We start from the raw sequence: 26,448 nt of genomic DNA on the forward strand, positions 1-26,448 counted from the left end.
TGTGTGAACCACATCCGACTCCACTCCACTCGAGCCCCCGACTCACTCAATATCCCACTGTAAACAACCCGGCTTTGCCAGGGTTTCTGAAACGGGACAGGTAGAGTCACTATGAACCCCCCCAAAAATAACAGAATACAGGAAATGCTTCAAAATAAAAGCACATCAAGTTGAGTGGTCAGCAAATGCGAGTCCAGGAGGGTGATATCAAACTGTGACTTTCATTAACAGTGTTTTTCTGTAATGAGCCACTAGCTCTATGACTTTTGTGTGTGTGTGTGTGTGTGTGTGTGTGTGTGTGTGTGTGTGTGTGTGTGTGTGTGTGTGAGGTTTAGACTAAGAGGTTAATTGTAGTGTGACCTCTCTAATGTCTTTCCCTGGCTTGTTATCTTGATTGGGTAATTAATTCTGGGGCTGCTCTCTTCAGGCGCCCCAACATTCACACACTCATATGTCTCTCTCTCTCTCTCTCTCTCTCTCTCTCTCTCTCTCTCTCTCTCTCTCTCTCTCTCTCTCTCTCTCTCTCTCTCTCTCTCTCTCTCACACACACATACACATACACACGCGCGCACACACACACTCACAGTGAACTCAGGAGCCCCCACATTCCTGTAACCTGGAGGCTGCTCAGTCACATTACTTTTCCTCTCTCTGTCCTCTCTCTCCGATTCTCTCACTCTTGCTCGATTTATTTCTCTTTCTCACTCAGTCATTCTCGGCGCTTGCTCGTCCGTCATATTGTGCTCCCCCGCCCGCCTCCATCCTCATTTCTTTGCTCAACCCGAATGTTAGAAGATGTATTCAGATCTTTCAATTTTGCGAGATGCAAAAGCCCTGCTTTGAAATGTGTTGAAAGGAAACTTCTAGCTTATTCTAATTTTAGTTTTACTTTATTAATGCCAGTCATCTGTCCAGTTGGTTACAATGACACTGTACTCATCAAAGTTAGATTTTGAATTGCGCCAACTTCACTATAAATAGATTCAGTTGAGCAATAAACGCAAGCACTCAGATAATCAGGCAGGTTGTAAACAAGTCAAGAGTTTCTCCAGATTGTCTGAACCACTATCTGATGGAAAAACCAAAAGCGAAAGCTCCTGCACTGTTGCTAATCCCCTGCACTAAAATCACCTGTTTACATGATGGCAGTTACTGGTTCAACCGGTTAGTCAGTTTGTAAACTGTGTGTAGAGTTTGCAACAAAAAAACACAAGAAAAGTTTGATTTAAAGGTCCAACATGACCACCCCATGACAATAAAGGCATTTTAATTGTTAAAAAAAATGAAAGTGCCTTAGCGTTCTCTTGCAATTTCTATGCATACATATTTCCCCAATTCAAAGTTACAAATTCAATTTGAGTCCAGGATGCATTCCTCCCTTTACATTTTTTATCTGATCATCTGACTGTTCAAGGTTCTTTCCCAGCCTGAACTTTTTTTTAATTTGTTGCTGTCCACCACTAAAGAATTGCAAAAATCCTATTAAAGTATGTTGCTATTAAGTATTGTATGTACAGTGCCGTGAGTCATAGTGACAGGTAAATGGGATTCAATATAGATCAGATTCCAGCATGAACAGCAGCTTGATGGTAGCAACAAACCAACAGCTACACTGAGCTCACCGTTCATGCACACATTTCTTGTGGACACAGTGTGCACTAGACCACCGACACCATTTACAATGCAGGAACACATAAAATGGGCTTTTCTCCACACCTGCCTCCCAGGATGCTATGACAATTTTTTGTTTTATTTTTACTGATGCATTAAAAACATTTGCACGTCAAAATGTCTAAACCAGTTGAATGCTTTCAGTTTCCCAAATGTTTCAAACAATTTTTAAACCTAAAACAAATCATTTATTTTATTCAAGGAATGGTGAGTTTCATTTGGTTGTCTGGTGCTATAATTTCTTTTTAAATAGCAAATCATACATTAGAGAGTGAGGAAGGAAGTCTGTGAATGTGACCAAACATAATGCGAATGAAATGTGTTACATTCGTATCAGTCCTTTATCATATCTGCCTGAGTCGTGTCAGATATATTTGTCATTGCAGGCCTCTTTGCGATTCCTTGGATTTCTGAGCTTTCGACCACTTCCTCTGAGGGTCGGACAGCTCGCTGTTTTTCTCCCAGCTTTATCACTCTATCAGCAGACAGAAAGAGAGAGCTAGTGAAGAAGTGACTTTTCGCACTCTCTCATACACACTCGCGCTCTCTCAGGTTCTGGCTCTCCCTGTTTGGGCACGATGAGAACGGCAGATTATTGAGGCTGATAAGATGAGGAATGCTGCTCAGAGAGGAAGCAGCATTCTGGAGGAGATGTAGCCTATAGAGGACTGTTCCCTCCTCCTCCCCATATGTCATCCAACCCCCCCAACACCAGCAACGGTCTTTTCCTCTCCTTCTGTCTCCCTCCACGTGCTGTGTCAGGATAGAGACGACAGGGCGAAGGAGGAAGGGAAGGGAGCAGGGATTGAAATCTGTTGACCCAGGACCAGTGGGCATGCCCATTCAAGCCTCCGTCTTTCTCCTGCTCGTCCTCCTTTTACCACTTTGTGGTATGCTGCTGCTATTATTACTTCATTTATGTTCGATAATGGGATGCTAAATTCACGACTACTTAACAGCGACTCTGCAAAGAAGTGAGTGAGCTGTTTGCACTGGAACTCTCTTCTACCAAAGAAAAAGTCCCCAGGAAAATAGCTTGGCAGCTCTGGAAAATCCACAGAACTCATGAGAATTGTATCCGAAAAGGTTTTTGCTTTTGAATGTTGTCGTCATTCATCAGATTGTGTTCAGTTGGAGACAGATATGTCAAAAATATAATGCTTTCAGCTTTGGAGAAATGTCGATTAACTATTAACTATAACAATAATGATAATTATTAGAATTGATATAATTATTAAAATTGTTATTATTGACTTTAGTATAATTATTATAAGAATTATTAAAATTATCATCATCAAAAACCCTCTCTGACATGGGAAGTTTTTGTATTTTACCTATTAGGAAGATAATATAAAGTAGTTACAGCCATAAGAACCAAAACCTACCAAAAACTGTCATTTGTTTGACACACAATGATAAAATCAAAGCATGTCTCTACAATCTACATTCATGTGTCCCTCAGCAAGCCTATATAGATGCAGAGAGTGAGTGATGTCTGGTGAGAGGTGAAGTCGAGGGAGAGTACATTAGTAGGTAAATTTGTACATCAGCGTGTTCAGAGAGCAGCTGGGGTGAAAAAGAGAGGGAAAAAGAAAGTACGAGGGACTAATAAATAGCGTGTTGGGAGCTGAGAGCTGCAGAAAGCAGATTTTGTGTGGAACCACCTCGTTTAACCTCGACACCACCGAGAGCTCAGCCAAGGCCTGAATCAGATCACATATATCACATCCAGTGAGTGTGTGTGCGGGTGTGTGTGTGTGTGGGTGTGTGTGTGTGTGTGTGTGTGTGTGTGTGTGTGTGTGTCTGTGTGTGTGTGTGTGTGTGTGTGTGTGTCCTGTAGATGTACCTCCTCTCTGTATCTTTCTCCCTCACATCTAACTTCTGTGTCACCAAAACAGCTCCTAAAATGGGGGTTGCTATGTGATGTGTCTATGGATGTGAGCTGGAATGTGTGCTGTGTGTGTGTGTGTGTTTGTGTATTATAAGGGCTGACGGGTGGCTGAATGTAGATTTCAGACCTTATGGTTGTGGTTCTTTTAACAAAAGTGTTTGAGATGTTTTTTTTTGGGTTTTTTTTAACGTGGTTGTCTGACTGCTCATGTTTTTGTTTTTTTGATCCGTCTGACTTTGTTTTTGTGATGTTGCTCCCAAGTATCACAATAGTATCAATATAGCTCCCATTACTAATCAATAATAAGTAATAAAAAAAACCCAATAAGATCATCATCATAAAATATAACATAAAAATGTGATCATTTAAGTAGTTACAGCAAATACCATACCACCAGAAAAAGCCAGGTGACAAAAGTGAGTCTTAATAAGAGATTTTAAATCAAACACTCATTTTGTCTGCCTGAAATCCCTCAGTGGTTAGTCCCACAGCTGAGGAGCCCATCAGAAAATGTAGACTCAGAGGAATTATCCAGTATTTCAGCAGAAAAGAGGCTGAATTTAAAGGAAGGATTTAAAAGTATTGAAGATTCTGCTTTTCTGTAATCCTGTTCATCATACCGTGATTCTGCTACCCCTTTGGGGCATCCCTACCTCTAGCTATTATTGCGCTAATACACATTTGGATTTGCAATATCAGTCATAATAATTTTTTTGGGAAGCTAGATCAAGTTGAAATATGCAAATACAGACACAACTGAAAAACTGACTCTAAACCTGTCCTTTTTTGGTAGTTTATAGTGATGTTATTGACTCTGTGAGGACACTCACACACATTACTATCCTTCAACTCCCGTCCAGTCAGTTAGAACAGAGGAAGCCCTATTCCTACTTGTATCATAGATGAGAATGAACATGCACACTGTTAAGCAATACATTGAGTAATCATAAAGGGCACTTTGGTGTTGGTCTGAGAAACAATATAAAAGTAAAAACAGACAATAAGGCACGTTAAACCATTTTTATTTCTAAATACGTGGTTTGGCTGTTCTGCAATGCTTATGCACCCTGTTGTAAAGATGGAGCAATGTCAGAATTGTTTCTGGTGAGAAATATGTATTATTTCGCTGAGGTGATGGCCAACGCTACAAAAATTGGATCCAGAATTTTCTCCAAAAGTAGCCGAGAGTACAAGAAGCTGTTCAGCAATCATCAAACACTGAAGCTGGGTGTCAAAGCCCAGACAGACCCCTCACTGCTTCACTGAGATTACACAACAATTAAGATAAGACTGGATGACATCTTCCTCTACCTCGCCATCTGTCTCTTCCCCTCTCTCTCTCTCTCTTTCCCTTTATCTCTCCCTTTCTCTCTCTGTGTCTCTCCCTCCCTCTCTCTCTCTCTCTCTCTCTCTCTCTCTCTCTCTCTCTCTCTCTCTCTTTCTCTCCGTGTCTCTCTCTCCCTCTTTGTAGTATGATTGTGAAGAATGTTGTTTAAAGAACGTCTAAAGAAGGGAAATTATGTTCGCCTTTGATGTCTCCTTAAATATGAAACACCCAGAGGCTGATAGAAATGCAAAACACTCATCTCACACACACACGCACACGCACAAACGCACACTGGCTGTATTGCACAAAGTGCTACTTCACCCAAACTACATTATACAAACGTGCAAACAGACTAAACACACATTTCACTTTTCACTGGAAATGACTTAACTGCACAGTTTCAGTTTGACCTCAGTGGAAGTGAGCAGTCACCTGAGTACCCCCGACTCTCTTTTTTCCCTCCCTCCCTCTCTATCTCCCTCCCTCCCTCCATCTCTCACCCTCTCAGTCTGCAGCTTTCTGCTGACTCCAGGAATTATGATCTGTTTCCCGTCCACAGGAATAATAGAATACAGGAGAGGGGGGGGTCGGCAACAGCTTAGTGGAACAGTAGTGAGGAGTCCAGCTCCACTGTGGTTACATCGTGTGTGTGTATGTGTGTGTGTGTGTGTGTGTGTGTCTGCAAATGCATTTATATCCAGATGTGCGAATGTGCAGTATTTTCCTCTTTATTTCCATAAACTTCACACATTAAAAGATTATCCTTGGATGTGGACACACACGGCAGAAACACACATTTAACTGTGATTAACAGCCGTAAATGGCCGCCCTCCTCCCGTTATCTTGACAGTAAACGCCTCACGTATACAACCAGGCGGCGGGCTGCGGATCTCTCTCGAAAGCGCTGCCAGAGCCTTTGGGCACTTAACACTATCGGCAGTCAGATCCAGCCGCTCGAGTGTGTTTGGAGTGTGTGTGGAGTGCGTCCTCAGCCACGTAAATATTTATCACACGGCTCCCCCAGGAATTTTAATGAGCACTGATGGAGAGCAATCAACACAACAGAGCCCAGAGGAGAGAGTGGAGGAGATGAAGAGAAGTGACAGTTTGTGATGTGGTGTTTTGACTAAACATTGCAAGAGGCTTTTACTATTTTCCTGTGGAGATTCACACTTTCCTGCTTTTCAGCTAATTGTTTCCTGTTGTTTCTTGTGTGTGTGTGTGTGTGCGTGTGTGTGTGTGTGCGTGCGTGCGTGCGTGTGCGCATACGTGTGTGTGTGTGTGGTTTCCTGCATCAGTCAGTCTGTAAATCGAGATGTTTACTCTTTTGAGATTTGAGGCAGTCGTACATGTCAGTCCCAGTGTAGTCTGTACGTGTGTGTGTGAGCGTGTGTGTGTGTGTGTAGCGTAGTGTACATAGCCATCAGGGTGACAGGGCCACCCTTTAGAGGTCACTTAACACATTGTGCGCAGGCCAAGCTGCATGGGGAGTCAGGGAAGGAAACCTGAGCTATAACTCACACAGCTCTCTCTGACACCCACACATAGAAACACACATACTAGACCTGACCTTTGACCTCTGGCTAGGATAGGCTAATAACTGTCTTGGTTTCCTGATGACACAGCATCTCACAATTCATTTAAATTTAGTGATGCTTTATTAGCTTGACAAAAAATCAACATAAAATCACTGATTTGTGTTGTAACAGTGTCACACAGGGACACAGACAGTTGACCTTTTCAGGCCTAATCAACTACAAATCAAGAGCTTTATTTAAAGGTTCACTAAGGGTCCAGTGAGAATCTCAGGGTTTCGTAAAGATCCCATACGTATCAGGCTGAATCTAGAATCTTTCCATTCGATGAATCAGTGCAGTCACAGAACGCATAAAGTCATAGTTTCTATATTTCTCTTAAAACATCTTATTGACTCAGTAAAGAGCTGGCACAAGTTGATGCAAAATGAATGTGATACTGTAATGCAGACAATACAATTATTTTTCTCGACTGATTCAGTCTGTTAGTAACAAATGTGAAATACATTTTTCTTGCCAAAGCATAAAGAAACACAAGGATACTAAATCAGAATATTATCTGTTATATGTATTTTTACCTCAGGTGCACTGGTTCATCAGTATTAGCTGCAGGCATCCCAAAGCAGGATGTTACATCTCAGATTATTTAATTTGAATAGTTTTAAGAGATCAGTCTCTCAATTTTGAAAGATAAAAGTGAAAATTTGAGAAAAGTTGGATAAAAAATGTATTTTATGTGTTGTCTTATCATGTTCAACCCATAGATTGGGGTCCTCCTGGTTCAGAAATTCTGCTCTAATGTCATGTTTACGAAATGTCGATCTTGACTTATTGTAGATAAATATTCAGTCAATTCCCATTTGCTCTAATGGCGCTAAAACATACTATTGTTAAAGCATATTATACCAGGTTTGGAGTGTACACTCAGTATACTAATTCAGTGTTTTGAAGTAAAAAAGAGAAGCAGTCATATGCACTTTACTACATAAGTCTCTTGTTTCATCGCTCCCTTCCTCCAGCTGAAACTGTGGGCCTTTTGTGCTCTAAAGGAAGTGATAAGTGGAGGCGATGCTGGAGGAGGTGTGTTAGAAACTGACCAGTGACAGATTTGTGACTCTGTGTCTGAACTGTGATGAAGTCCTCTTTTTTTTGATACAAGTGCGTCTCCACCTGCACACACTTATAGCAGCTCACACACCTGGTCACATGCTGGATACAGCAGCCCTCATGTTCCTACAGAGAGCAGTGTCAAGGCTCCTGAGGGGAAACATATTTGTCCCTTCTTCATGTCCCATCACTGTCTCAACAGCTTTTCACCCTGGGTATAAAAAGTGCAGGATCAGGGTTGAGTTCTTCCATCAAAACCCCAGCAGGGTCAAAGGTCAGAACATCTGGGTCTGGTCGGAACATCTGGGTCTGCTGGGGACACGGAGACCGTGAGCTTCAGACTCTCACAACATTCTCGGCCACTTTATCTGATTTTCTTTGAAGTCTCTGTATTTGCAGCCTCATGTCCACTACTGTACAAATACCAGAGACGCTACCGGACTTCCAAAACCACATCATAGTCTCCCAGCATGCAACCCTCAGAGAGAGAGAGAGAGAGAGAGAAAGAGAGAGGGGAGGGTTGTTTTCTTGAGAACGTTTGATCTGACCCCCGTAAGTGGGTGGTTTTCTAGTAGGAAGAAAAATAAATACAATTTGGGGACATTTACCATTCTACCTTTCCTTACCTACAAGTGATGTAGGTACCTTGTATGTGTATGTTCACACGCTGCAACATGTTGTGTGTGTGTGCCCTTATGTGTTTGGGGGTCAGTCCCGGTGTGCCGTGTGATTTATTGAAAGGCCTTGCAGTGATACCAGAATTCCTTTGCGTTAAATGCCTGCTCTGAGTGCCTTTTACTGCCTGTGTGCTTTATGGACCATGATCACACTCTATTTGTCTCTCACTTTTACATTTCTAAGGATTATTTTTTATGGCTTCTCATCTTTATTAGGGTAGAGAGTGTCAGGAAAAAGGCAAGAATAGAGAGATGGGGAATGGTAGGCCTCGTAGTTACGATGATTTATCAGAGTTGAAGGGAATTAGTACTGTTCATGTCTGAGATTGTATCATCAGTGTTACGACAGGAATGGGTCAATAACAGTCCTATAAAGCAGCTATTGAGGGGGGTGATGTTATTGCCATCTATTTACTGGAAGATGTTTTTGATATTTATTTTTCTTGGAAATGGCAAACATTTTTATGACACATCACAAAGCAAATCATTGTTTATTAACATTAAAAATGTTCAGAAAACCAAACTTATGTACATAAAGGTGTAAATATTCAAGACATTGTTTTTCAGTACCTTCAAAACCATTCCAATTAGCCGTTGATATACATTATTGTTTCAGGGTTCAGCTTTCTTAATGCGCTGAAACATTTTGGTTCAAGTTGGGGAAATATTGTTTGCTAGGCAACTTGGACTGGTCAACCTGTAGCATTTTTTTTTTGTTTCTGTGGTCAGAAGCAATTGGCTGAACTGCAAATGTTCACCCGACTGTTGAGGAGATGATGGGCATCATGGTGACAATGACAGTAATAGTAAACAGTAAGAGCTGTGATGTCTCAATTTTTCCGCAACTCTGCCAGCTTTAAATCCATCAAATACGTCATAACAACGTCCTAATTCCTACTCATGATACGCATCAGTCCTTACAGGCCTGTAACATGGTCTCAGTGGCATAGTTCACGTTTTCATTTAATTTCTAAAATGTGTGTAATTCTCCTGTATGAGGATTTTGTCACGTCTAATTTTCAGCATTCTTCTACTGGTGGTTGTTATGATAACTGCTGCATATTTTCAGACACGGGCAGAATGCTGCCTTAAACAGGATGTACCAAAATGTTGGGTTTGACTCCAAATCGGATCCATATGAAGATTATATTGTGCCCCCATCTGTTAGTAGTTCATGTTGAATTATTTGCTACATGCTCTGTTTGGGGTGAGTTCACTTGGCCGCAAAATGCTCTTGTTAGCAGTTTGGGAGCAGCTTCTTATTCCACTGAGCCGCAGTCTACAGACGGATCTGCGAGGGTGAGTTCGTCTGTCACCTGCAGAAATCCTGGTTGAGAAAGTCCAGGCGCTGGATTAACTTCCTGCAAGCTGAACTGTGTGGTTGTCTGCTAAGACGGCAGACTTAGCAGACAAGAGTCTGATTTCAATAGATGTTCTCCCGCCAAGCTCAGATGGACATTTCAGAGGCTAGGCATGACGACGATAAAGATGATGATATGAGACACTTCTTTCTTCCTGTCAGCACTGGATTTCAGTTGGGCTGCACAATATGGTTAGAAAGTCATATTGTGATTATTTTGACAGATATTGTGATACAATTCATGATTAGTATGGATGATTAAATTTTACATGACGATTTTCATAGTCATTGAAAACTAGTCAAATCATTATGATGTGGGATTTCTCCCGGGCTCTGCCAAACAAACATGTTTTATTACATCTGGAGAAGAAGCTTTGTAGGTCAGAGCAACTCTGCAGCACCGCAAAATTCCATTAAATCACTGTTTTGTGACACATTTAAACTATTTGAAATAACTGCAGTTGCAATTTGGATATTGCTCATATTGCGATTATATTTCAAGATTTTTTTTTTTTTTACATTGCTTAAAGACCAGTCATGTGTTTTTCTATACAAAATCCCTTGTCTCTGACAGAATCTGCATTACAAGGGTTATTAAAATGCTAAAATAGTATCTGATCGGTTAACAAGACTAAGAATCTGATGGAGCGCCTTTAATGCCAAATTTTGACGTGCAACATTTTGGTTGACATTAAAAAAGTATTGAGGTTCTGTGTAAAGTTTGACTTACTATGTTACGCTCTCTCAATTATGGATTTTTACTAGTCTTGGAGTCACAAAAACCTCATGTAGTGAAACTTTGCTACGTGAAGTCCTTCTAAAATGATGATTCTCAAATCTTAGTAAATAATAAACCCTGGGCCAGTAAGCCAGTTTATGCTTCCACGTTTTTGACGCAAATTATCATCAAACCACATCTGTCAGATACTGATGCTTTGGGTTGGCAACTTGGGTCATACGCCACCCAAAGTGTCATCTGGCGCTGAGATTCAACAGTCAATTGTCTTTCCCCAGGAGATTACATTTTGTTGTTTTATTCACAAGATCTTTCAGGACAAGATTCTTTGTACTGGTCGTCAATGAAAATCTGTTGGTTGAGGTTGGGCAAGTGAGTTAGTCGGAGACATCTGGAACTCAACTAAAAGTAGGAAACACATTCTTGTATTTGTCAGGCTTCAGTTGAAGTAAATGACAGTTGGAAGGCACCTTGACTGAGGCGACTCACAGCAGGTAGTTACAGGTCACAGCAGATAGTAAGTGCATTCGGTTGTCATTGCCCAATCAAGAAGGGAAGTTTAAGGTCTTACCTCACCTACCTCACTTGACTCACTGTAAATCGTCATCATTTGGCATTTTGCACGATACATCACAGCTTGGAGTTAATTTCAGTTCATTTGACTTACATATGCTATCAGAAGCTAAACAAAAGGCTACTTCAGGTTTTTCTTTTTCCCGCCTCTCTGCAGCACGCCAAACTTTCTTTGCAGTTTTTTCTTTTGATTTGTTTTGGCATCTGCATCTGACAGGCTCATGTCACAGAAGACCCACCCTCTCTTGGCAGTCAGCAGCCAATCAACAAGATACAGAAACTGTGCATCGCGTAAATCTTAAACTTGGTTCAGTTTTCAATAAAAATGTATTACCTGTAACACAGTAACAGAAAAGCCTCAGAGTTCGTGAGGAGACCAGCTGATGTTTCTTTAATGCCAGCTACACAATGTTCTCCATTACAAACCTTAATCAATATAATTATGAAGCAAGTGGATTATTTAATATAATTGTCGAGTAAGTCACCCTATAATAATTACTTCAGCCCCATGATAAATTACGTCTCATTGCTGTAGGTAATTAGTCTGAAAATGTTTCCAGTTATGGCTTCAGAGCCAAAAATGGATGTGAGTAATGTACAGTGCTGCTCACATGAGAAAGAGCTGTTTGTGCTGCTGTTACAGGTGGAGGAGAAAATTGTCTGTAGCTTTCATCTGCGCCATGTGAAGTTAAAAATAAAGACGGCTCACCTGGAATTGAACCAGGTTTCTTAAAGTGAGCAGTGTCACCAGCTGAATCAGCCTGTACTTGTTCACTATGTGTGTGTTCAGTGTTCTTGCCTTTGTGTGTAATCCGAAGAGTGTGATTAAGCGCTGTGGAGCCTCTTTGAGATGTGGGTCTCTGCTCAAGAAAAGGCTGAACTATGCCAATGCTGCTGTGAGTGTTCCTCTGTAATAAGATCACCCAGAAAAGACATTTTCAAGAGGTTCAACGTCAGACAGAGACACTGCACTGTTTTTGTGTAGGTCTGATCTCTAGATCTGGTTTCATGGTTTGAACCAAGCAACTTAGATCCAATTAATGGATAGTTAATGCAATTCAATTCAATATGTGGGACCCTTTCCTATTGTGTTACAAGGCCATCACGTGCTGAGCAGAATACTTTCAGTAGTTTTTCTTTATTACCGAAACGGAGAAGATGGTTCTGATTTTTTGGAACTTGCTACATGTTATTTTTCCTAATAAGCAATCTCTAGAAGCATAGGAGACATGTTAGAGGAAACACAAGTAGCCCTGATTTTTCACGTATCAATCACAGTTCTTAAAGTCAGGAAAACTCTATTGAACAGGAGGGAAGGTGGAGGGTTAATGAGACACAGCTCTGAGTCCAAGTCAAACTCAGTTTTCTTCAACACAGTGTATTCCTAAACCTTAGCAAGTTGTTTAGCTGTCTAAACTTTTCACTATTTCACCAAGTTTACAGTCCAAACTCAGGTAATGTAAAAGGTTTGTCAGCAAGCTTTATTTTGAAGTCTAAGGAGGTTGAGCAATTATCACTGTTGACTTGATCGTGTAGCCCTGCACGTGCAAAAGTGATGGTAGGAGGATACCTGGAGCGTCATATTTTGAAGTTTTAGGCCACTGACAAGTTTGGTGTGACAACATGTTGGGTATGTCCATGGCCTCTGCTGCCCCAATGTGTAGTCACATTTTTCAGCTATATATATATAGGCTCTATAGCTACACTTCAACCATTTAAATCACACAACAACTTAAAGTAAATCCCTGTGACCAAGTTCCAGAAACTTTCCCATAAGAGAGGCTTTCTACAGCAGCAGTCAGTGGCCATTTGGAATGGAACGCATGTGTGAAATGTGTGGGTGTCCACATACTTATGACCATTTAGTGTATGCAGTTTTAACTGACCATGCAAAGAGAAAACATAAAAGAAAGGGGAAGATCCAAAGCCATGACTGTTTTAAAAAAAAAAAATTAAAAAAAAGAAAAACAGAAATGTTTGTTGTCCCTTCATCTGATGATTTGAGTCATTGTGGAATTAGCTGCAGGATGATGGAGAATACAGTATCAGTTAATTGAAAAAGAGATGAGATTCCTCAGTATTAGGTTTCACCGCAACATTTTATTAGACCTCCTGAGGCCAACATGTGTGTTTCTGATACAAGCTTATACACATGATGCCGAAGGCAGGAAAAAAATCCTCGCCAAAGCCGAGATGGAAATAGAAGTCGGAGAAAGAAAGGAAACATAACAAAGACGTAAAGTTGTTTTCACTCTCTTTGGTGGTCTCAAGCGGGGTCTCTCTGGATCGTGAACCCAGTGCAAAACACGACGGGGGGAAACGTGTAAGGGGGTGAGTGGAGGGGGGGAGTTAAGGGGGGTTACACCACCAGAGTCCCACAATTTATCATCCTCTGGCACCGACGGGGGCTGTCTGGACAGATCGGTGGTGGGGAGCCGAGAGGGCGGATTGATTGCCAGCGAGACTCTGTGACCTCCCTTTTTCCCCGAGAGAGGAGATAGTGTGTGTGTGTGTGTGTGTGTGTGTGAGTGAGTGTGTGTGTGTGTGTGTGTGTGTGTGTGTGTGTGTGTGTGTGTGTGTGCGTGCGTGCGTGCATGCGTGCGCGTGTGTGTGTAAAATCATCACTCTCCATCTCTCGCATCCTGTTGAAGAAGTCAAGTTTGGACATTGAGTCATCGAGTCCACGATGTCTTTATATGAGCACGACACATCAGATCAGACATGACAGATCATTTTGTTTTCTTTCTCTCCCTCCGTCTTCAGGAGTACCTCCATGGCGACTGCACCAAAGCAAAGAATACCATGGGCTGGACACCAAGGGTAACTTTTGAGGTGTGTATCACTCACATGGTTAAATCTACATCAGGTGTAAGTGAGAATACTAGCACAGACCTGAAGTGAGCCACTGAAAGGACAATATCTGCAGATAAAATACCAAAAAGAGCAAATCTATGAGAAATGGAGGGATATTTTCTCAGAAGACAGCACCGAGAACTGAGTGTCTGCATGTATCTGTGGTGGCTTGGGTAGCTTAGCCTGCTTTTGTCACCAGAGTTTTAAACACTCACTGGCTGCAGCAATGAAATTCCGACAAATTAGCAACAAGTACAAGCACAGGCCTTCCAGAGAAACTGTGTCTTACATCAGCCTGACATGAACCTATTGTATGTTATATAGGGTGGAATAAGAAATATTTTCATGGAATTGAATAAAAAACTGATGAAAGAATGTATAAAAAAACAAATCAAATTGATGTTCAATGCTGTAAACAGCGTTCAACTGATAGTCAAAGCTATTTTTGTTTTTCAATTTATTAACAGCAGAATTTAATAAAACTGTAACATGATATGATCAAATACTGTCCAGTATTGTCTGGCTTATTGTTAATACATTGCCTGAGTTTGGATGCCATATTTGAGAAATAAAACATTTCTCTTTATAAAACTCTCTTTGTGTTTGACTACAAGGCAAACGTTCTCGAGTGTTAAAAGCCGTCTGAACACAAGCAGCCAAACAGGAATGTTGCCTAAATATAAAACAGTATAAAAGTGGCAGATTTTTTAATTAAAACCCCAAAAACATGATCAAAGAGTAAACGAACAAGTCTGTGAATCTGACCTCACATTCGGTGACAGTTTTTGTCACTTTATAGTTTTTGACATTCCTCAAAAGAGCAGTGAAAGTTCAGTATCCAGCCCTGACATGATTCATCCTGAGGTTCTGAGCGCTCGCTGGTGTCTTCATCAACAGCAGCCCTGCTATAAACCACAGTGTGGACAAATCAAAACAGCACATTATTATAACTGTCTGAGGCTCGTGTCATTTCCATTAAATGACAGAAACCTTCCCGTTATTTAAAATGAAATGCTGACCTGTGTCCCTCTGCAGGAGCTGGTGAGGGAGATGGTGGACGCCGACATCGAGCTCATGAAGGCTAACCCAAACGCTTGAGGCCGGATCAGTCAGTCCACCCTCAACTGAAGCATTTTACACTCCTGTGCTCCAACACTGAGACCAGCAGCGGAAAGAGCGCGAAGCATTTTTACCTTTTGTGACATTTCCAAATGACATGATAATGTCCTTTGTCTTCTTGGTTAGGGAGGTTAAACTGAACCAATCTTTGCCTTTGTGTCTTGGGTCTGTTGTTAGCGTGTCATGTCATGTTAGATTTTGTTTTGTTATCACAAAGCAGAGATGCCTTTTTATACTCAAACATTGATCATGATATAATTTATAGCCATGGGAAATTTTAAGGGTTTTATTTATATGCATTTGTTACTTTTGATTGTGGCTTTATGATCCTGTAAGAATTGAGGTCTATGTAAATAAATAGAATGATGTAAGATTTTATCTTTCACTGGCAAAAATAAGAATCAACGGGTTTATGAATGATTTGACATATAAATGAAGGAATGAAACATTTGATATAATAAAAAATGATCTTCTTACATGTGCAGTCCCTGTTTGTTCCTGATGTAGAAGGGGTAAAACTGTGTGTGTGTGTGTGTGTGTGTGTGTGTGTGTGTGTGTGTGTGTGTGTGTTGCCCAGGTTGTGCAGAGGTCGGCTGGCTCAGCTCCTGTAGTCTCTCCCCTCTCTGCCCGCTCCAGCTCTTTCCAGGGTTTTTTATTAGCGAGCACACTGCGCTCTTTTTATTCGGCAGGAAGTGCGTCTCTCCCCGCGCCCGGAGCCCCAGAGTCCCGCTCTCAAACACCTCTTTTCTGTCAGACCGGTCGCACATTTCGAAGGCGCACGCAGAGCGAGGAGCCGCCCCGGACCTGCTGTGGTCCTGATGATAGTCGGCTGATTTTTTTTTTGTTTTGTTTTTTTTGTTTTTTTTGTTGGTTTTTTTTTCTTCCAATGAAAACACCTCCCATCCAACACAACGCATTTAAACCAACTGAGGCGTCTTCTGTCTCTTAATTCTTAAAAATGCTGTGAGGGGGGTCAGGTTTGTAAAGCAGTTTCCTCTTAGTTTTTGCAAAAAATCACCAATCAAAATATTTGCCAAAATATCTTGCACGACACATTCTAAATGAAATGAATAAATGAATATTATCCACGGATTAACAGTTGTTATTCAGTAATTGTTAATCATTATTCATTGTTATTCATTGTGTTTAATAACGTCTGTTGGGCCTTTGAAAGGTGAAACTGTGGCTGCTGGATGTTTTAACCCAGACGTCTAATTAGGGAGATTTTCTAGAGGTGAGAAGTAAAAAGTAAAAGCGCAAAACAAACAGTATGATACAAACTGGAGCTAAAAGCTCTTCATCCAGAAATCCTCCCTAGGAAAAATGATTTTATTATAAGAATATCAAATTAAATATCAAAAAGTAAAAGTACTCATTGTGCACCAGGTATTATTGGGTTGTTATTATTACTGATGCATTGAAGTTAAATAACTATTTTAATATTGGGGCTGGAGGTTGGAAGAGCTCGGTTTAACTGTATATTGATCGACAGTTTCATGTAAAGTTATACCTTAAAATGACGAGTTTTCTTATGTTTCACACATAAAAAAAAAGCTGTCAGAGAAGTGAAGGAGTAAACATGGCTGCAGTCCGCCCTGGAACGTCGCGCAGATCCAGCTCAGAGGTATACTCTAACACATGTACTTGAGTAGATGTACGCAGTTACTCTCCTCTGACCTGTTGTTTTGGGGGTCGAGCGCTTTGACAGTGAACAGCCCCTGCAGCGCTCAGTGAGCGGTGTGCGCAGGCCGGGATCGCCTCTGTCTGTTGTGCGGGACGAAAACACCTACGGGACGTTTAAACGGCTCTGTGATCGTCCTGGACAGCGCTGCGTCTGTGCGCCGGGCTCTGAATGAGAACCAGATGTGGCTCTGAGGTTGTTTGGGCCCCTGAAACCGCTGCTGAGAGCAGAAAACACACACTGAGCGCGCTCGGCCTCTCGCAGGTGCACCGCGTTTAGAAACAGCTCAACAACAATTAGGCGAGTCTTGTGATCAGGTTTACTGCTGGCAGTCAGAGAGAGAGCTGAGCTGGATCTGCAGCCCGAATGGAAAGAAATCAGAAACTTTGATGCAGCTAAACAAACAGTTAGAGAGGATTAAACAGCTGGACGGTCGATTTAGAGTCATGAGGTGGTCACCGGTTCTTTAAATCTTTCCAAGACAAGAATATTAGAGCGGTTTTTTTTGTTTTTTTTTCTGTTTTTCTTTTTCTGTCAATCTGAACACAGCGGGAAAACTCTCGCTGCAGGAGGGGAGAGAAGCTGCAATATTACAACTTTTTACTCTCTTAATTGTAATAAAAAGACATTCTAAGGAAACTAAGTGTCGAATGTGCTGAGTCGACGTGTCTCTTTAATAATTGTCATTTAGGTCCGCTGGATGTTTTTATTCTTTCATATAATCACGCGTAATTGCGCTCAAAATAACCTTATATTAATTATTCTCTGTTCAAAGGCAGCTGGAGGTTTGGTGCTTAAAAAGAGAGAAGCAGTGGCACAAAAAAAAATTAATTAATTAATTAATTAATTAAAGGTTGCTTCTCCAAAAACTGATCGAATGGTGAGAAGTCTCTTAGTTCAAAGTGAACAATCATCCAAGAGATGAGACTAATGTCCGGAAGGTTTGACGCAAAAGTAAAGTTCCCTTTTTTTTTTAAATAAAAAACAAACAAACAAACAAACAAAAAAAACCACACACACACACACACACACACACACATCCGTCCACGCCAGCTGCCGGTGACGCATGAAACCAATCATCGCCATGAAATTGTTGTTTAACTTTTAATTTCAGCTCACTCGCTCTGAATGACGGACATCCCTCCTCTGAGAGCTTTAATCGCTTTGATTGGTAAACTAGATGGATTGTTCAGCTGAGCAGGAACACTCCGCGCTTTAAATGCGCAGACACGACACGCAGAGGTCCTTAAACACGGCGTGTTGTTTATACGCCTCCAGTTATTCCACCTTCAGAAACTCAGTCAAATATTTGCTCCTGCAGGATTCAAAAACAGCGACGAGATCACAACCATCGCGTCTGCTGTAAGGGATTTAACTCCACTGACACACACACACACACACACACACACACACACACACACACACACACACACACACACTTGAGATATAAGAGAGGAGAGGAGTAGTTAAATCCTAACAGCCGCACATTTTCTGTATTTAAACACCGTCCTGTAATCTAATATTCAGCATATCCTGTTTTAATCTTCTTACTGTTTTAATACTAAATACACAGTTTTATTTATTTAAAAAATCTTTAAAGGGCCTCACAAGTGAGATTATAATGAATTACGGGTCTGATATTATATATATATATTCTTACGATTTTGGACATGAAACGTGCAGTTGCTATAAAGCAACACTAATCTCCTAATTTGAGTTTTGACTTCTGCTGCGAAAATAAAACGGGTCAAACACTGAAGTGTTGCGGCTGAACCTCAGCCGGGAACACGTTGGATCCAGCGGCGCCTCGGGGTTTGTTTCACACAATAAAAGACGCCTCTTAAAAATCTGAATGAGTGTCTGCGTAAGAAAATAGTCCCCCTCCTCCTCCCCTCACTGTAAAGAAAATATCTTCTGTGTGAGTCCGCCGACGCTCTCGGTTGTTCTCAGGTGCTTTTTTTCAGCGTGATTTCCTGCCAAACGCTGAGCGCGTCAGATGTGGGCTCTCAGGTTGCCACTCGCCTTTGTGCTGCTCATCAAACTGCGGTCAGTGCGCCAAGCGAGAAACATCTGCAGACGCCCGGAGCCGTTAAAGACAGCCGCACATCTGCCCGGAGGCGATGTGCACCTCCACGCTGATGTTAATTAACACCGAACGTGAGGGAAACCTTACGCACAGCCGGACACAATAACCTAATGATTCCTTCATTATAGGGCCCGTTTGATTGCTGCAGCGTCTCCAGCCCCAGCAGCGCCTCTCTCCTCTGGGAGGCCTGTGAACCGCCACAACAATGCCCGAGTCCCGGAGCTGCAGGGTTTAGATAAGGTACTGACAGGCTTTACTGCAGCCTCCTCGCAGACCTTTCCTAAAGTGCATTGTTGACATCCTCTCCATTGACCTCCGTCACCCTCCGCCTGTCTCGTCCTTACGATGAAAAATGATCTGACTGGATTTCCCTTCCTGGCCCTCGAGTGCCGCATCAGTCAGGGCGACGTTTGTTTAGAAGCAGTTATCTAGTTTTTTGTTGTTTTTTTTTTTTTTTTAATTCCGCTTTTTTTGCGCATCATTTTGCAGCTGAAGCTCTGGTGGGGAAGGTGCTGCGGTGGAGCCGGCAGCGCGCTGTTTAACTTAGTTTTATGGGCTTCGACTCATCTGCCCGGCGGCCCTGTGTGGGGAGGGAGGGCGCGCTGGAGTTTTGGAGTTTCACTGACTCGTTAAAAAAAGTCTCATCCACACAGCCTGAGAGTGGCTGGCGCTCACGTTTGAGCTTTCACTGCCTGCCTGCAGAGCACACACACACACACACACACACACACACACAGTGGAGGTGTTTTACTGTCTTCAAGGCTGAAGCAGGCTGTTAGGTCAGAGCTTAGGAGGCGAAAATTATTATTATTATTATTATTATTATTATTATTATTATTATTATTATTATTATTATTACTATTATTACTATTATTATCATCATCACCATTATTATTGCTGATTTTGAAGATATTGCCGGAATAGATTTTAACTTAATTTGTTCTAACTTTGATACGTCACCCATTACTCACACGTCCGCCTGGTTCAGGTCATTAAAACACAAGCAAAACGTTGAAATAACCGTTATTTAAAATTGGAAAACGTACAATTAATTCAACTTTTGTGAATGAAATGTTTTATAAAACATTTCTGAAGCAGTTGTACAAGTTCATAACATGAGCTGCAACACTACCATCCAGATAATGTTTACAGCGACATGAACTACAGTTCAGTTAACTACGGATTGACATTTATTTATGATGGTTCTTAGAAAGTGTTGCCTGTTTTTATTTTACCTCTTTGTATTTTTTTTTTAAAAATGAAAATATTGAATTGATAGTGCTGTAATCTTTGTAATGTCTAGAGTAGTGCTGGACATGCACAGCTGCCATGTGGATGTGCCCGCACACCTACAAGAAATTAAAGGGGGGGAAAAAGAGAAAAGTTTGGATCTTCGAGAGAATCTGTGTGTCTATGGGGGGAGGTCATCTAGCTCTACGTCATCAGGGGAAATAAACAAACATTTGACAGCAGCGGTGTGCCAGTCAGTCAGGTCAGGTCAGTGCTGCAGGACCCAGCAGCTCAGAGCAGGCCGCGTCCTGATCAGGCTCTGCTCAGGAGGCTAAACGTCTCTGAAACGTGCAGAAGAAATGCAGCAGCTGCAGCCTTTTTTTTTTTTTTTTTTTGCATCCGTCGCTCACATGCAAGCAGTCAGACGGGAGCCTGCTCGGTTTGCAGTGGCTGATGTGTTTTCGCTGACGGAGCCTGGATGAGTTCAAACCGCACCGCCGAGCTGCTGCCACACATGTGCTTATTTACCGCTTGAATGCTGAAGATATAGAAGCTGCAGCTTCGGACCCAAAGCTTCGTACTGAAGGTGAAAAGCAGCGTGTGTCCGTCTGACCCTCTCACAGCGTGATATTTTACTTTGCCTCGGCTGCAGGGTTGGATTCGGCCTCCGCAGCGCAAAATAGGGCCTCAAACCTCCTGATTATTTTTAATCAGATATTCATTCCTGAAGCAAGCAGGCGTTATAAACCTTTATCACTGTGATTCATTAGTGTTTCTTTTATATTCAAAATCCAAATGATTAGGATTCATTGAAATAATCCTGTGCGTTTACAGGCTTTAACCTCTCTGGAACACTCCGGACATGTTCCTAAAAAAAACTGGGTTTCAGTTGCCATCCCCCCAAAATTATATAGAATATTTTAAACTCCAAAAAAGACATTTTGACCTCCCTCTGGTTCTCTTTCTCTTCATTTAAAAATGCTCCCGTCCACTAACATTAACACTGCTAATAAATCACTCAGGTTTAAATCAAATAGACGGCACTTTATTAAACAAACAAAATGTAATGCCTTCAAAATAGTTTTTTTTTTTTTTTTAAAACAAATTAGACAAAAGGAATAAAATAAGTCAGTACAGACTACAAAGTCCCCCCTCTGTTTCTATACAAGAACTGGGACAAATAAAGGCAGCGATAAGGAAAAACTGGAAAAAACTTTTTTTTAAGAGTTTGGTCCTCAGTATCCATCCACTCCCTTTTCCTAAAAAATAAATTACTATATTAGGCTATAATTTACAGTCTATAGTCATGAAAGCTGCTGGTATTCGCGCCATCTTTATAAACAGTTGTCAAAGTGAGAGGGAAGACACTTACGTGTTTGTGGTGTTACACACGCCTCGACAGAAAAGTCTCTGAGTCCATTCGGTGTGTGAATGAAAGACGAAAAGTACAACAAAAAAAAAAAATATAGAAAACATATATTAGAGTTATTAATTTAAAAGACACGCTGTGGCGCTCAGAACTTGCTGCAGTCATAAACAAACGCTCCTGAGGTGCGGTAGATGGACTGGCCGGAGGGGAAAGCCATCTGACAGCTATTATTCCCGTTGACCGGGGAGCCGTTCAGCCCGATCCGCTGGGACTCGAACATCTCCCGCACAGAGTGGAAGTTCTGCTGCTGCGCCGGGTAAGCCGGGCTCAGGTGGCTCAGGTCCCCGTACCAGGACGTGAGTCGTCCCTGGTGCGCGTGGTGGCCGTCCTGGCCCGCCTGGCTCAGGTTGCCGTGTCCGAGCGGGGACGCGGTGGTCGTGGTGATGCAATAGTCGGGCAGAGCCTCCTCCACCGTGGTGGAGGGCGCCAGGTGGCCGCCGGATGATCTGTCCCCCGCGTACAGGCTCATGGCTTGCATGTTGCAGTGATAGGTCGCGTTGGAGTTCGTGGAGACGACGTTCTGGTTGCAGGTCGGCGAGCTGTACGCGGGCGTCTGGTTGGGGGAGTAGTTGAGCGACAGCGAGGGAGTGATACCTGTCCGGGAGGAGGCGATGAGCGGCGGGGACAGCTCGGCCTGCGGAGACCCCCGCAGGGTGGTCATTATGTTATCCACGCTGAAGCCCTGCGCCTGGGCCTGGCCGTGGTGGTGGTGCTCGGGTCCGTCCATGCTGAGTGACCGGGTGGACGGCACGCTGTGCGGGCTGCCTGTTGACATGCTGCTGCTGCTGTCGGGGCTCTCGATCTTGGCCACGGCGCTCAGGGCCGGGGACGCGGCCTGCGGCGGCGTTGTGGTCCCGTTCTCTGTCTTTATATCCTGGATCCGCACCGGCTGAGAGCCCTGCCCCGGCGGGTCCTGCTCCTGGCCCGGGGTGCGGGCAGAGGGGTCTTTCCCCTGTCTGTCCCGATCATCCTTGTCCTTCAGCACGTCCTTCTTTTTGAACCTCCTCCGGCGCCGTAGAAAGCTGCCGTTCTCGAACATGTTGTAGGAGTCCGGGTCCAGGGTCCAGTAGCTGCCCTTACCCGGCTTCTTATCGTCCCGGGGCACTTTGACAAAACACTCGTTGAGCGACAGATTGTGCCTGATGCTGTTCTGCCAGCCCTGCTTGTTGTCCCGGTAGAAGGGGAACCTCTCCATGATAAACTGATAAATCCCGTTCAGGGTGATCTTCTTCTCCGGCGAGTTCTGGATGGCCATGGTGATGAGAGCGATGTAGCTGTAGGGGGGTTTCACCATGTCCTTCGGCTGGTGCTGAGGGGTGTACGGTCCGTACGCGCGGGCCATGCTGGCCGGGTACTGGTCGTGGGCCGCATGGGAGTACATGCTCATGGGCGCAGGCATCCCGGTGTATCCACCGCCGGCCCGGTAGTAGCTCTGGTCGCTGCTGATGTACGGCACAACTCCCAAAGAGTTGGGGCTGGAGACGGAGTAGCGCGCCTGCATCCTGCGCAATGCGTAAAACCTCCCCAAACTACTTCCCCCCTACAAACTCTCACAACTTCAGCGTGTGCTCCGGTTCTGTAACTGTCCCTCTTCTGTCTGGAAGTCCTTTTTTTTTTTTTAAGGCACAGCTGGCCACGGTGAACCGGAGAGAACGCGCGCTGCTGCAGTGAACATTTGGGAGACTGAGGAGGCTGAAAGGAAGGCTGAGTCTACACAGCGAGGAATTACCCTTCACATTTTTTCCTCCCTTTTGGCTGCTCGGGCTGCTCCTCCCCGAATGTGTGCTCCAACATCCAATTGGAGGAGTGAACCTGTGGAAAAGCTGCATGGCGACAAAAGTTACTACACCCTCCTCCTCCTCCTCACTCTCCTCACGCTCCTCACCCTCTCCCCTCAGCGCGGAGTTATTAAAATGCGAAGGGTGTGCCTGAAATACCGAAAAATTCAGGTAAAGACCCAAACTGCCAAACATTTATTATTTTTAATTTATACATTATATTGCGAGTGAGAAAATAACCTCTTATTGGTCAATTTTAAAAATGAGTACATAAAGTTTTTTTTTTTGGTGCAAGCCGTTAAGGCTTCTTCCTCTCCGTCTCCGAAACACCAAAACGGCAGAAAAGTGCGTAAAAGTTAAAATGATCCAAAATAAAGCTCCTGGTAAAATTACCCCGACTGCCTCGTATACGTGTATATTCTGTTGTATTTGTGTCACGTCAGCTCCATAGGCCCGAACCGTGTGGGCATTCTCCCTAATTAACGTTCACATTCTTGTTAATTAACCTGGGTGGATGCGTAAAACCTCCGATCAGACCGAAGGTGTCGCAGATTAGAAATGCAAAACGAGCGAATCCTAATCAGGGAGCAGAGTGTGAGAATCTCTCTATCAGCTGCGCCTGAGCCTCTGAATAAACAGACGGACATGAAAGAGTGTGGATGCCTCCATCTCCCTCCACCTCCCTCCTCCTGCCCCCCGACAGCGCCGGTGGGCGGTGTGTGGAAACTAATTAAAGGTTAAATGAAGATCATTTGGTCGGGATGGGTGAGAAGAAGGTCCCCGGGGTGCGAGAGAGCGAGGTGGGATTTTTTTTTTTTTTTTCTTTTCAGATGAGGACCCCCAAATGTCATTCACACTGATCGGGTGTTAACAGAGCTATCACAAGTCCACATGGCCTCTGTAGAAAGTTGTGTGTCGGCGTGTTGATTGTACGGCTAAAAACAACAAGTGTGTGTTTTCAGCCTGATGCAAATAATCGTTTGAAAACATCACATAGATGGAGACGAAAGGAAGAAGGTGGTTTATCCATTTTGTTTTTAGGCTGGCAGAGGATAATACATTTATATTATATTATCAAAGTTTGTGATCATACATTTCAAAGTGCAACACCGTTTTATTATTTGATGTTTTTTAAAAAAAAAAACTAGTTTTTTGGTCTAATTGTTGTACTGCTGATTTGTTGCCAAGGGCACATTTACTCAGCACAGCCTTTGTGCGTATTTTAGGATAAATATATTTCGATACATATTTTCTTCTTAATTTAATCAGCAAATTGTTTTGATAAACCTGAACCATCTTTGTTTTAAATGCACGTTTTTATGTCAAAAATGTATCAGAAGTGAAAAAGTTAGAGGCTGAACGTGTGAATCAAATAATTTCAGAAGTGGAATCGTGTCATTTTATTTGATACATGAAGGAAACCAAAGCATCTACTTTCTTTTGTTTTATTTTTATCATTTTTATTTTCATTGTTTTAAATAGTTAAATTATTAAAAAGGATGCAGTTTCACAGGCTTTAGCTCCATCTTTCATTTAGGTTTGAGTGTTCAACGTAATGTAAGCAGATTTAATAAATCCTCTTGAATATTCTTTAAATGTCTCTGTGTATAATTTTGAAATCTTTTTATTGACAGAAATGTTGTTAAGCTGTGAAGTCTTGGCTGTGCGCTTTTTGGAGACGAGTTGAGTTATTTTTAAGTTTAGGGAGAAAAAAACATGCGTTGGTATCAAACTTTATATAAGAATTAATCAGGAGAATTTTTGGATTTGGAATGAAAAAAAACAACAACGACCTAATTCAATAAAAGATGTACGATCCTTTTCGTTTCAGAGAACAGGTCTCAATATTCAGATCTTCGTTGAAGTTACATCAGAGAAGAAGAAAAAAAAACAAAAAACTCCTGATCTCTGATAAAACTGATAATCTGTGAGAGGAGCTCATTTCTCACGTGTGTGTTTTCTGTTGTGGCTCTTTGTTCTGGCATTTGCATGTGTTCTCGGGACTCTAATGAAGGGCTGTCACCTGTGGGGTCCTCAACACCGGCTGTGACTGACCACCAGTGACCCCTGCTGACAGCACCCAGCACCCAGCACCCAGCACCCAGCAGCGTGTGTCGGTGTGTGGAGGGAGACCTGGCCTGCAGGCGCCTGGAGCAGCAGCGGCCCACAGGTGGCTGAATGAGGCTCCAGCTGCAGGCCGCTGGTTAGTAAAACAGACCTGTGCAACAGGCTGCAGGCTTCATTCTGCTCATTAGTTATTCATTCAACTTTTGTTACAGGAGTCTGAGCAGTGTTGAACAGATGAACCTCCACAGGACAGATCCCTCCATCTGTCACCACTGAGGTTAAAATAAAACACAGCCACATCACCAGGTCATAATTTAGAAACATGCAAAAAGAGAATATAAAGTCCTTAAATGTAAACAGTATTTGACTGATTGTCATTGTGTGCTGTACATGTGTGATTCAGAGACTTTGAAACAGAATTTCCTGCACAGAGAAAGTTAAAGGCTGCTGCATGTCGCTGTGATTAATGTACGACACACTCCTGCCCCCCAGTGGTCAGTATGCAAAACAGCATGATGTATACATGTCATCAGTCATCAGTGGAAGAACATTCGGCTCTTTCAAACAGTGACAGTAGCTCAGTGTAAAGCATATTGTTATTTGTTACAAGTTGAAGTCACATTCAGTAAGTAGCAAAGTGTTTGCATCAACATATAATTAATCTACCAGTATCTTGATGATATTTAAGAATGATAAATGAGTTATTAATTTCAAGATTCAAGATTCAAGAAAACTTTATTATCCTGAGGGAAATTGTCTTGCAACAGTACTAAAACAAAGTGAGAAAGGAATACAAAAGTAATAAATAATAGTAAAGTAATAAATAAACAAGTTACTAAGTACACAGAATGTAAACCAACAGTGAGCAGCATAAAACTGAAATAAAAAGTACACAATAAGATTGAATAAAGTGACAAGTGGTATAAGGTGATAAAAATAATAAATTTAGCAGCAGCATGAAATAGCAGCAATTTACTAAGTCCAGTGCAGGAGATTTACAGGGTCCAGTGCACACTCAGTAAGTGATGGAAGTGATAGGGAATGATTTAAAGGTCATTTAAAGGTAATTTCAATGTTGCAGCTCATTTTTAAGACTTTATGAACTGCAGGGTGTCTTCTCAATGTCTCCCTGTGGATCAGTAAAGTTTTATCTCAACCTGTAATAGTGTATCAAAATGTAAATGTTGATTGTGTTTTATTTTATTCATTTGAATCTACAAGGTAACCAGTAATTAAAGTCCCCAGATATATGTAGTGGAGCACAAAGTAAGTATTGACCTTTGAAATGTGGGGAAGTAGAAGTGTCACAAAAAAAGAAATACAGAAGG

At 42.4% G+C, this 26,448-nt stretch overlaps 2 protein-coding genes and 1 long non-coding RNA gene across 3 annotated transcripts in view; 2 read left to right on the forward strand and 1 right to left on the reverse strand.

Annotated features, from left to right (window-relative positions):
• Positions 1 to 15,327, forward strand: part of gmds (GDP-mannose 4,6-dehydratase) — a 153,478-nt gene extending 138,151 nt beyond the window's left edge. The window contains exons 10-11 of the mRNA XM_037115781.1: positions 13,641 to 13,709; positions 14,766 to 15,327. Of these exons, the coding sequence (XP_036971676.1) occupies positions 13,641 to 13,709; positions 14,766 to 14,828 (132 nt within the window). The 3' untranslated portion in view covers positions 14,829 to 15,327. The remainder of the gene's footprint in view (positions 1 to 13,640; positions 13,710 to 14,765) is intronic.
• A 2,434-nt stretch (positions 15,328 to 17,761) lies between these two features.
• Positions 17,762 to 25,467, forward strand: LOC119028002. The gene is made up of 3 exons (XR_005077545.1): positions 17,762 to 17,892; positions 25,068 to 25,256; positions 25,333 to 25,467. It is a non-coding gene; the product is annotated as an uncharacterized LOC119028002 (long non-coding RNA).
• On the reverse strand, positions 20,852 to 24,560 carry foxc1b (forkhead box C1b). The gene has a single exon (XM_037113457.1). It carries the CDS (start codon positions 22,774 to 22,776, stop codon positions 21,361 to 21,363), a length of 1,416 nt encoding a protein of 471 aa, XP_036969352.1. The 5' UTR covers positions 22,777 to 24,560; the 3' UTR covers positions 20,852 to 21,360.
• Positions 25,468 to 26,448: the final 981 nt, after the last annotated feature.

This window comes from Acanthopagrus latus, chromosome 11 (assembly GCF_904848185.1).
Source record: "Acanthopagrus latus isolate v.2019 chromosome 11, fAcaLat1.1, whole genome shotgun sequence".
In the NCBI taxonomy this organism is placed as follows: domain Eukaryota; kingdom Metazoa; phylum Chordata; class Actinopteri; order Spariformes; family Sparidae; genus Acanthopagrus; species Acanthopagrus latus.